This window comes from Nothoprocta perdicaria, unplaced genomic scaffold, assembly GCF_003342845.1.
Source record: "Nothoprocta perdicaria isolate Ctin4 unplaced genomic scaffold, notPer1 scaffold_906, whole genome shotgun sequence".
NCBI classification, from domain to species: Eukaryota; Metazoa; Chordata; class Aves; order Tinamiformes; family Tinamidae; genus Nothoprocta; species Nothoprocta perdicaria.
Window position 1 is genome coordinate 1 of NW_020456206.1, and position 11294 is coordinate 11294.

Sequence of the window (11294 nt, forward strand, 5' to 3'; positions counted from 1 at the left end):
CATATAGTGCCAAAAGTGGTGAGAGGGTGAGGAAGGAGAAATACATGAAATTTGAAAAGTCCTTTGCTCCTGAGAGGCTGTAGTTGCTCTGGTGACTGTGTGGGCATTGACTGATGCTCTGTTCTGTGTTTGGACTCCTTGTGTCCTGATCTGCAGTGCATTTGATCTCCTCATCACGTACTGTTTGCAGTGAACAGGCTGGCAGGGGGGAAATTGCCCTAGGGTGGCTGTGGCAGGGCTATCTGGCATCGTGGCTACTTGCTTCCTAGTTTTACTTGCATGGAAACTCCCCAGACCTGTGGCCTGAAGTGGTACAGACAACGGACTCCAGCCTTAAGGAGTGCAGGCCCATGGTGCCCAGTGCTTCATAAAGCACAATTAGTTATCTTGGTAATTCCTCCATTCTCCTTCAGAAGCTGGCAAGAAAAAAAAGAAAAAACAAAACAAAAATAAAAAAAAAAAAAAAAGAGAGAGAGAGAGAGAAAGCTATAGCAGTGATAATTGATAACTTTTGCCTCAGTGTTTCTGTGTAAAGAATAAGTTATTTTAAACCTTTAATGATTCTGTCTCACTTGGAGAGACATCATGCATTTGAGACTACGATCTCTGGAAAATTTTGATAGGAAGTTGGCCTACAACCCACCAAATCGTGTCTTTTGCTTTTGTTCTCCTAGGTTGTAAGTGTTTTGCTCCTGATGGAGTACTCCCTGGAGGTGGCTAGTGGGAAAGGCTACTGCAAAGMCCTGGACAAGGATTACTACAGAACTGGTAGGCCACTGGGCTCCTGCACACATGGGGTTGAAAGGGAGCCCACAGTCCTGTACCCCTCACTCTCTTTTTCTCCCCCTTACAGAAAACTAAAAGAATATTCAGAGTCAACAGGCCTGGAGCTCAGACCTGGGGAAAAAAAAAAAAAAAAAAAAAAAAAAGCTTATGCTCTAGAAATCTAGATTCAACTACTACTCCAGCCTTGCTTTTCTCTCTGCAATATTCTTTGCGGTCAATGCTATTTTCTCTTTCTCTTTCTTTTCCCCATGTGTAGATCACTTACACGTTCTCTTGGGCCTCTTCTCACATTAGTTATTTTATAGGAAAGTATTGGGCTGAAAAAAACAGTTCTTTCATAGAGCTACTCTGGACAATGAACTCCACAGCTGGGTGGATTACCCAAGGCTGTCACCACCTCATTGCCCTTTATGTCGTGCATCCATGCCCTTGGCCCTCTACATCACCCATCACACCTTGTAGGGATCTCCTACCTAAAAGCTAAGGGCACTTCCAAGGGCTGCACCAACCCACGTCCTGTAGCTCCCAAACCTCAAATATTACTTTGTCATGTATAGCATGTCATGTATGTCATGTCAAAATGCTAATTTTGCATGAAACTGGGTGAAAGCAACAAATGCAGAGAACTTCTTAGTCACTCTTGAGTGTGAATCTTCAAGCTAAGATAACCTTTCTCTGCTAWGCTCAGAAAGCTGAAAATGAGACTTTCACGCCCTATGTTGCAAGAATTTCCCAGAAAGAAATACAACCTATAGCAGCAAGGACTTGCCAGCTCATCCAGTGTGTCCTTCCTCACTCCCCTAGGTTGTGTAGGGGGGGAAACCATGCATGGAGCAATATGGAAACAAGTACATCAGGTTCCTGAACAGCCAGACTCACTGTCTCCAGGAGAGCAGTCAGACATAGTGAAAAGCACTAAAACAGAGGTGTTTGTTGTCTGAGTGAAGTTACTACTAACAGCTGGATTCACATTTTTCAAATGAGCCCGGTTGGGTTTTATTAAGTATGGCTAAGATTCACTTAGGCTATTTCAAAAGGGATTAAGCATCAATCATGAGTAAGAAATGGAAATTTGGATGAATTTTCCTAAGAAGGCACCAAGCAAATGTTTCATGTTATAGTTTACACCTTTCACCTACAGCATTATTTCAGAAGCAGCTCAGTCTGGGTGGGTTTGAAGGTTATTTCAATGAGTCATGGTCTAAATGGCCCCCTCTGCAGCTGTAGCTCAGTTCAGTGCATAGTATAGACTTGCTTGGTGATTGCTTTGGAGAATGCTGGCTGCAGTTTTCCCAGGTTTTTGTTAGAACAACGTACCAATCTAGCTCCAAAACTTTGCTTTCCTCAGTATCATCACAGCAGTATTTTTGATTTTAATGAGAGTAGGTCTGTCAGGATAGGGTCTCCTTTTTATGTCTGTCTCTGTTGTTTTTAAGCCTTTTTTTTCCCTCTTCATTTTTATGCTGGCCTCATGCTAACCTCATGGTTCAAGACTCTTTAATCCTCTGTGCACTGAATCACGGCCTTGTCTCTATCCTCCCATTTGTGAGAGGCCAGTTTGGTTTTCTGCCTTGTTGCTTAGGTTTTTCCTTCGACTGTCAAGAGCTTCAAAGTTGCAAGCAGTCTCTTCTGCAGCAGCATCTTTCCTGTCTCTTTTGATTTGGGCTTTGTGGATTTGGCTTCTTGCTTTCTATGCAGTTTTCCATGACTTCCTCCTCCTCTTCTGTATTTCAGTTTTCATCACCTTGGGGTAAACAAATCCTGATTGTTTTTTCTTTCTCAATCTATAAGCAAAAGGCATTTCCTGTTTTTGTGCTGTAAGAGTTCTTTTTTTCCTGATACAGATTAAGGATTTGTTGGACACCTTTTATCTTTTATCTTTTATTGATGTAAAATTCCCCACCTTGCTGCTGCCACCTGCGTTCACTGCCCACTGAGGCTCAACCTGGCTGGCAAGTCCTTTACAGCCCTAGAAGGTCTCCAGAGCTTCTCAGTAGCTCCATTTCTTGTTTTTGGTCATATTTCTGAGTCCTTTCTTTTGCTGACATTAATCCATACTCTCCTCATATGGATATAGTGCTTGACAGTTTGCGTATGTTGCAGCTGCTGCATCTAACGGGCACTGATGTCCTGCCACACGCTGTATGCAGCCCTGGGTGGAGGTCTGCCCTTCTCTGCTATTGCTCTCTCTCAGCTTGGGACAACCATAATTGGAACCACTCTTGCTCATTTTGCTGTTGTGAATGGCAGTGTTGGCATTATCTGGTTRAWGACARCATGGTGTGTCCWRTAACTSTGAAATAAGCTCCTTTTCCCCCTAACCAAGGGTRTTACACGGTRCCAAGAMTAGGCAAAAGGCAAAGCTGGGGAAGATGGAGTGCAATCTTCATGGGAGAAGTGGAGAAGGAGTAAAGGGGAGCAGCGGAGGCTTTCGTTGCAGCTGGAATCTTTTGTGAATCCAACAGGCTTGCTAAAGCAAGATTTCTAGAATTCTTTATTAAAGTAGGAGGAAGAGCTGAAAGGGGTACTAGAAGAGATRTMGTTAGACACTGGATTTATTTAATAAAAGMATAGTAGAGAGGATGCTAACAGACAATCAGATCTTCCTGAGGCTAAGAGAATTTTTTGGCTGCTTTAAAGAAGATAAAACTAGTAAATCTTTTCTACTGGATTTAAACCCTTTCTTCTAGCATTTGGAAATTAGAGACCTCAAACAGGCAGCTGCTATTTAAGCCAAATAAAAAGCACAAAGAATGAAAGGGTGAGAGTGAGTTGGAAGAGGCACKCTGAAAGACTGGACATTATGTGGAGGTGGATAAGGAACCTAGCAGTGTTCTGCTTTTAGAGAGATCTGCTTCCTCCCAGCAAGAATCAAAATAAYTTTATGAAAAAATTTCACACTAGCCAGACCATTATAAAGCCCAAGTGTGTATCCTGTGTAAAGAAGGCTTCAGTGGACCTTGTCAGGGCAGGCTGCACTAAGAAGAAAGAAAATTGCTTCCTGAGAACTGGTCTGTAGGCAGCTATGCACATAGAAACCATCTTCCTGGATCCAAAGCAGTTAACAAAGATTATCTGGCAGGCTAAGAAGTGTCTTATGCTGTTCTCCTCACACATAGATTTATTTTTAATAAGGCACATCATACATCTACAGAGACTGGCAATGAGATGTTTCACCCTGAAATTCTGAAGTCCATACTAGTGGTAGGTGGTTGAAACCTGCACATGCTGATCGAATATCTTCCAGACCTCTCCTCAGCTCTTACTGTTTTTAACTTATCTGTCTTGGAGCCCACAAAGTAATTTCCAAATCAGACCTATCAATCATTACCTAAAATCACTCTTCCTATCTTACTATTTGATTTTACCTCCATGCTCTGGTTCAGGATAGGATTTTGATCCAGGCAATAAAGGTTTTGGCTCCCATCTGCCTGAGCAGACAGCTTGTGCAGCCTAGTGTTCTGTTGCTAAAGAAACAAACTTCAAACAGATGAAAAAGTGGCAGTAAAAAGGGAAAGCAGCAATTTCCCACTTGCCAGCTGCAGGGTTTTCCCACTTCCATCTATTCTTTCTATAACAGATAATTGTGCTTTTAATGTCCCCTAGAGGTGTGCTTGAATTAATTACTGCATCACTGAAAGTTACAGCTTAATATCTTATTTCTTTTACTTTTAGCTGATGTCGTCACCAGTTTCCGGTTGATCATCATGCTGTTTGTCATCAGCTTCAACCTCCTCCTTGCTGTGGTGAAGGTATGCTCTCCACAAATAACATCTAGCAGCTTTTTGGGCCTCTCTGAACTAGGAGGTAGTAGAGGAGGGCACCAGAAGAACAATTAGTGAAAACACTGAAGTATGAAGTAGGTGATGATCATAATGGTAGACAAATGTCTCAATTCTTTTATAAAAGGAAAATGTGGATTGTTAGATCATTTGCAAAGCTACTAACTGCCAAGATTACCAAATCTGGATGATATTTCAATCCTAACTACTTTTTGTGTTGAGGAATGTTATGATTTAGAAATGCTGTGGCATTGCCTCATTCCCCTGCTCCAAGTCAGACTCTGGAGTTAAACTCTAACTCTCCTACAACAGTGGGGATTAGATTTCCATTGGCCCAGTTTTGGTCTGGGAACCCATCTTTACTTGTAGCAAAACTTTTGTGGTAGCTAAACAACAGTTCTGTGATGAAGTGTCAATGCCACTTAGGAAAACTCCATGGGGAAGAAAAAATGAAAATGAATTTTGATGTCTTTCACTTTCTGAAGCAACTGCCAATGCAGTATATGGAATTAGGTGCAGAGATTTCAAGAAAGGATTTGTTCCTAAAGTATCTTATTACATGGCCTTTCAAATACTGATACCTACTCACAGTATTTTGCTTAGAATAGAAATGACTAGCACTCTTTTACCTCTTTTTCAGAGGAGAGAACGTCTCCTGATTCCATTCCTTGCTCTACAAATCATGGACTTTCTCCTCAGCCTCCTAACAATGTTCAGCTCCTACATACAAGTCCCAGCAATCATTACTTTGTCATCTCTAAGCCACGTGGTAGGTAACAACTTCCTTCTGGGATGGTGGTGATATGGGGAAGGGTAGTATGAGATGGAGATTGATGCAAAATTAGTAATTAAGTATTATTATTTGAGGTCACAATTCTTCATGACTATGTAGTTCCTACACTGCCTGTTGTTGGAAACAGGACACAGCCTTGGTGGATTTGAGTGTGCCCAAGGAGAAGCAGTGATAGCTGCAACATAAGTTGTTTTCCCACATTTTGGAATGTTCCTGTTTATTAATTTTATGTTTCTCAGGGCTTTGGGGAAGTCGTGTGCCAATGCTGGAAATGGTTGGAGATAAGCTATGAATACCACCATGCTCTCCAGAGTCAACGTTTCAGCTAGCATAAGTGAATTAAATATATTAGGCTGTAAATGAGAATAAAACACAGACCCTGTGTAAATAGGGCAACTCTATAAATGTCGTATAATCTTATAACCCTAAAGAAAACATTTTCCTCTTCTCGCCTGTGCAGCAGGGACATTCAAAGATCCCTTTCTTGGCTCTGCAGCTACTGGATTTCAGTCTGAGGATCCTCACTCTGTGTAGCTCATACATGGAGGTCGCAACCTATCTCAGCCTCAAGTCTTCGGACAATGTGGTAGGTAGTGAGCAAGCCTAGATGATTTCTGTCATGCTGTTAACCACTTGGAAGTTTATTTCAGCAGTTGTTATGACAAAGCAAGCTTTCTTCACAGTATATCCGGAATTCCTGTTTGGTGATAAAATAGGATTTTGCCATATGTTCCCAAAAACACGGTGTTCTTGACTGACAGTTTGATTATGCAATCGTTCCTTAAAAGTACACCCTGTTTTTTCTGTAAGAATCCTAAGGATGCAAATTGCAGGGCAGAGTGATTTGGATACAGCCTCCCTGTGTACACAGAAAACACATCAGAGTTTCATCTTTATTAAATAGTCATACTTCTTCGATTCTCATTTGAAAATTCTTCTGAAAATTTTTAACAAAGAAGTGTAAACAGTAGCAATACCTCTGAGCAGCTGGAGATCTGCCTTTCTCAAGAAGGAAAAAGAAAGTGGGCTTTTCCTATCTTCTGGAAATCCAGGCTGAGAAACTTGTGGTGATATCCACAACTCTGTGTGACACCGTAGAGGAATAAGAGTTTGTGACGGAGACCCTCTCCTGTTTTCACAGGTCTTCTTGCCAACCCGTCAGAAGTTACCAAAAGAAGAATATGCCAAAATAATGGTCATCTTCACCATTGCATTCATTGCTGTCCTCTTCCTCAAGGTAAATGCCTGCAGGCCCTGCTGAGTCATGAAGGCTGAAATACAGCTTACTTATCTGGGGAATAGAAGGAATCAGTTCTTCACTCTCTAACCTGCCAGGGCTTATTGGAAAGCCTTGTTGGCCTTCTCTTGTGCTTAATAGCATCAGTGTCTGAGGTAGGTTTGATATTTGAGTTGTTTATATCTTTCTGCAAGTGTGAGATATAAAAGCAAAGCCTCTTTCACATTTATAGCCAATTCCTACCCATTCACTTCTAGAAAGATAAGAAGTTTGGAAACAAATACAGGACAGTATTCTGCTATTGTATGCCAAAACAAATTAGATCATTAAGCAGCAGGTTACATCTTCCACACAAGCAAATTGCCGTATCTGCACTAATGTGAATGGAGTTATGCACACTGATATCCCGAAACTTAATTAAAACCTGTGAGCTGTTAAATCCTGCTTACCTCTTAGGAAACTTCACCATGAAGAGCATTCTGTTCTTCCTGCTTCAATGGACTGGACAACAGGTTCTCACTCAGGGGTTTCAGACCAGCTAAGAACACTAGAGCTCTCCAAGTACTTGAGTAGACTCTATCACAGTGAAAAGTGCTACTTATTAGCTGGAAAGTGGTTTTTTTTAAATCCACATGCTTTCCAAGTGGTCAGACAAGGCATCGTCGAGCATAATGTCTTATTTGATCGCACTTCAGGCATCACTTCAGTATATCTTTTGGTATTTGCAAGAACTTCAGGCCATACGCTCTAGAGATAACACTGACACCTGACTGGCATAGCGCTCTGAGTCTTCAGCAGAAATCTCACTGACATAGAAAACAGTGCTTGGCTGCAATTTTACCCAGAACAAGCTACGAGATTATCTAACTTAATGTGGCTGTTTGTGTTGGAGTCTGTGAGGAGACTGGACACGCACAAATATTCCTTGGTCTACTAAAGTCCTTATAATTCCTCTCCTTCCGCTACAAGAAGTCACCGAGAACTCCATCCTTTGAACACAGTGACAGTCGCTTCACTCCTTTCCCATGTGTAACCAAAACATATTTTATGAGAGCTTGTGATTGACAAATGATTAAGTTTTGATGAGGAACACAACAACATGCAATATTTTAGAAAGTAAAAGGTCATTTGGCCCATTTAGGGCCCATAGAATCATAGAATGCTTAAGGTTGGAAGGGACCTCAGAGGTCACCTAGTGCAACCCCCTGCACACGCAGGGTCACCCAGAGCACGGGGCACAGGGCTGCGGCCAAGCGGGTTTTAAACATCTCCAGACAAGGAGACTCCACAGCCTCTCTGGGCAGCCTGTGCCAGGGCTCTGGCACACTCACTGTCAAAAAGTGTATCTCCCTGTCCCCCCCCCACAACCAGGAATAGCATCTAAATATGCTTGATGAGTCCAGGATCTTTTACCATAAAATGCCTTGCTTTGTGGCCCTTCACAAGCTTTTATTGCCCTTCCATTGATATGTTGTTTTTGTATGTCTGTTGTCATCTGTTTGCCCCCCAGCTGGCAAGTTCTTCCCCCAAATAGTGTGCATCTCACTCTACAGAGTAAGAAGGTGGATCTGTCAGGTGGAAAAGTCTGGATACCTGCTTTCCTACCTGTTTCTGCCTGTGACTCTTCTGTGGGACCTGCAAGGACTTGCTGTCCCTCTGAGCAGGAAGTATTTCTTCAACAGTGCTCAGAGGACTGAGTCACTCCTCCCGCTCTTTGCTCATAGAAACCTTTTTCTCATATAAATGAACGTTTCTTCCACAGCCATGGTGGATGAGAATGCAGAAATCAAGAGGAACAAAGCATCTCTGAGAAATGAAGGCAGTTCCTAATGTAATGCATTTCTGGGGGATCTGGCACAATGCTTGTTCCCTTCACTGGGAACATCTTCAGTCAACTCCTTCATTGATTTCAGTGTAGATGCTGGATTGGCACTGAAGCAAACTCCTCTGGAATCAAAGTTGTTTAAGAAAGGGGAGGAGAGTTCTTACCTCTTTATTTTCATTTACTGGAGCTTCTTCAGAAGATGAGTGGTTTTGGTTCAGTTTAAATGGTGGTTTCTGTGTTGTGCATATTTGCACTGTGTATGGGCAGGTTTTAGAGAGAGGAAGGCTTTTACAATATTACTTCAAAGTTGTCTACATTTGGATTTACTTCCTTGTCTTTGGAGGTCCATGTGAGATGGGTTCCTTCAACACAAAAAACTCATTCCTTGTTCTTTGTCTTGGCTTTGTGTCAAGAGAAACAGCCGTCCTTGTTTCAGCAAGTCCTAAGCTAGATATCTTGTTCTTGGGGCATATAACTCCATGTGTTTTTTTGAAAATGCCTACTGTTTTTAAAGTACAGTCTTATGCCAAAAAAAATAAGAGGCACATGACTTTGCCACACTGCACGTAGTAGGGAAAATATTTATTTAATGTGGTATGTTTCACAGACTTTGCTTATTTTCTTGTGCCTCAATCTGTCAATTGAACCATTTTTCTAAAAAAACAAACAAACAAACAAACAAAAACCTTTATTTTATCTTACAACTCTGAGGTGCAAGGAAGGGTTGCTCATCTTGAATGAGCTGACCTTTCAGGTCAGTCCTTGTTGACCAGCAGGTCTTGGTGTTTCTGGGATGTGAAGCCCCAGGGTTTTTTTCTGAAGCACATGAACTTTATGTCTTGCTCAGAAAAATAATATGGATATAAAACATGTTTCCCTTTCCTTCCTGATGACCTTGAGCTCTTGGGGGTCTTGAGCATGTCCTTTGTATATAATGTTATTAATTGACTCCTCACACCTCTGCACTGCTCCGAACAAGTGCGGTTGACACCTTTCTAGCAAAGGGTCCAGACTGATCTGAGGCCATGACGTGCAATACCTACTGTTCTGTAAGGCTTTCACTTCTAGGGTGACAGTAGAGCAGTGGTCAGCTGTTGGCAAAAGGGGAAATGCTGTTGTTGATTTGCATTGGTGGACTTCTCTCTCTTTCTCAGGCCTATATGTTCAAATGTGTCCTCGGTTGCTTTAAGTACGTTAAAGCCAGCAAGAGAGGGGAGGTGAAAGCTGACTCACAAACAGTTGAGAAGGTGAGTAAAGGCTCTACTTTCCATAATGAAAATGCACGGTTTGGACTAGGGAGATGCATGATGGTTCTTAATCTTGTCTCTTTGGCAGCCTAAGAGATAATTCAAACCTTCAATTTTACATCAGCAGGTTCTCATGGTCAGATTTCAATTATATTTTTTTTTTAATTTTTGAAAGATATAAAACCTTTCAAAGACAAAGGAATCATCAAGAAACCTGAAACATGGGCTTCAGGTAAAGCAGATAAATGAGGGTATATCCCTCTTATTCTCTGATCCAGAGATGCACTTTTAATTTCACTTGAACTTTGGTCTATGTGCCTAATGGTACTACCCATGCTTAAAATCGTTAGTCTTCACTTTTTGCTGGATCAATGTCTGAGAGGCTGGGTGCATTGCCCTTCATCTTAACCATTTGCTTAGCCACGAATATCAATGTCCTTACCTAGACTATTGACAATCTCTTTAATAGTAGCATCCAGCTGCTTTGAGTCAATGTAAGGATTTCTAAGATTGTTAAAAAATAGGAGAAACTGTGAAGACAGGTGAGAAGTAAAGAGGAAGAATAGGGAAAGCTAAGTGAAGGCATTTGTCTTGCTGAACCTTAGCAAATACGGTGAGTATTGTCTTGCCAGCAGTGTGTGCCTCTGCTGCGCATGCATGATGGCTCTCAGGAATGACTTCCTGCAGAACTTCACCTCTTTGCTTATGCAACAAGGCTGAAAGGCTGGACATTACAGAGCCTTGGTCCACTTATTGAATCAATGCTTTGGGAGAAGTGGGTGGAACAACCAGTAAAGTGGTTATAAAGTGCTGCGTGTCTCTAACTCTTCTGGATCCCTGCCCTCTGCCATTTACAACCTGTGCAGTTAGTTTTCTTCCTCTGTTTCGAATTTGGAAGATAAAGTTGCCTAAGATCAAATCCAGATCCATTCAAATCCATCAAATCCATTTGGATTCATCCAAATGAAACCCTTGTTGTGATTCCAGAGCAAGTCTAATGACCTTCTCTTTCTAGGCTGTGCTGCCATCATACGAAGAAGCTGTAGAGTTGCCTTCCAAGGAATCTCCACCTCCCTATGTAGGAATCTAAGCTCCACTCAGGGAGGTTCAGTAAGCTTCACAGGGAAGAAATTTGTATCGCTGTTGGGGCCTCCCTGAGAAGCCCTTGCTATATAGCAATATCAAGCCTATTACAATCCAACCCACTTGTAGGAGCCTCTAAAGAGTGATGGTAAACTGCTGGAGCTGGGGTCTTGCTCTGCACAACCACTGAGCTGGTACCAGTAACTGAGCTACAGGGCAGCCAGCAACACAAAAGTTCCCATCACTGGCCCCTGACATCTGGCTAACGTGAAAATAAAGGCATTGCCCTGAATTTCTTGTCAGACTTACTTTTTCCCAGCAGGACATGGATTCTTATCTGTTTTATATCTTTTAAGTCAGCAGCTGAGCTGAAGGGAGCATCAGCACTTAGTAAGCAGAATGGGGAGGAGGAAGAACAAGCAGAAACTTTTTGCTGAGATAGCCTAACTCAGAAATATGCTATGTTAACCAGTAACAGCTAATGAAGACCTAAGGGAAGAAGTTCAGCAAAAGGCTGAAGATTCCAAATGAACTACTATGA

The 11294-nt window shown here is 41.9% G+C and overlaps 1 protein-coding gene across 1 annotated transcript; it reads left to right on the plus strand.

The window, feature by feature from the left end:
* Nucleotides 1-674: 674 nt before the first annotated feature.
* On the plus strand, nt 675-10763 carry LOC112958820 (lysosomal-associated transmembrane protein 5-like; the record flags this gene model as incomplete). Its single annotated transcript, XM_026052750.1, has 7 exons — nt 675-768; nt 4462-4538; nt 5209-5337; nt 5822-5947; nt 6503-6598; nt 9578-9670; nt 10686-10763. Coding segments are annotated over 7 exons (690 nt in total), but the record flags the coding sequence as incomplete, so codon positions are not given.
* Between the last annotated feature and the right edge of the window lie 531 nt (nt 10764-11294).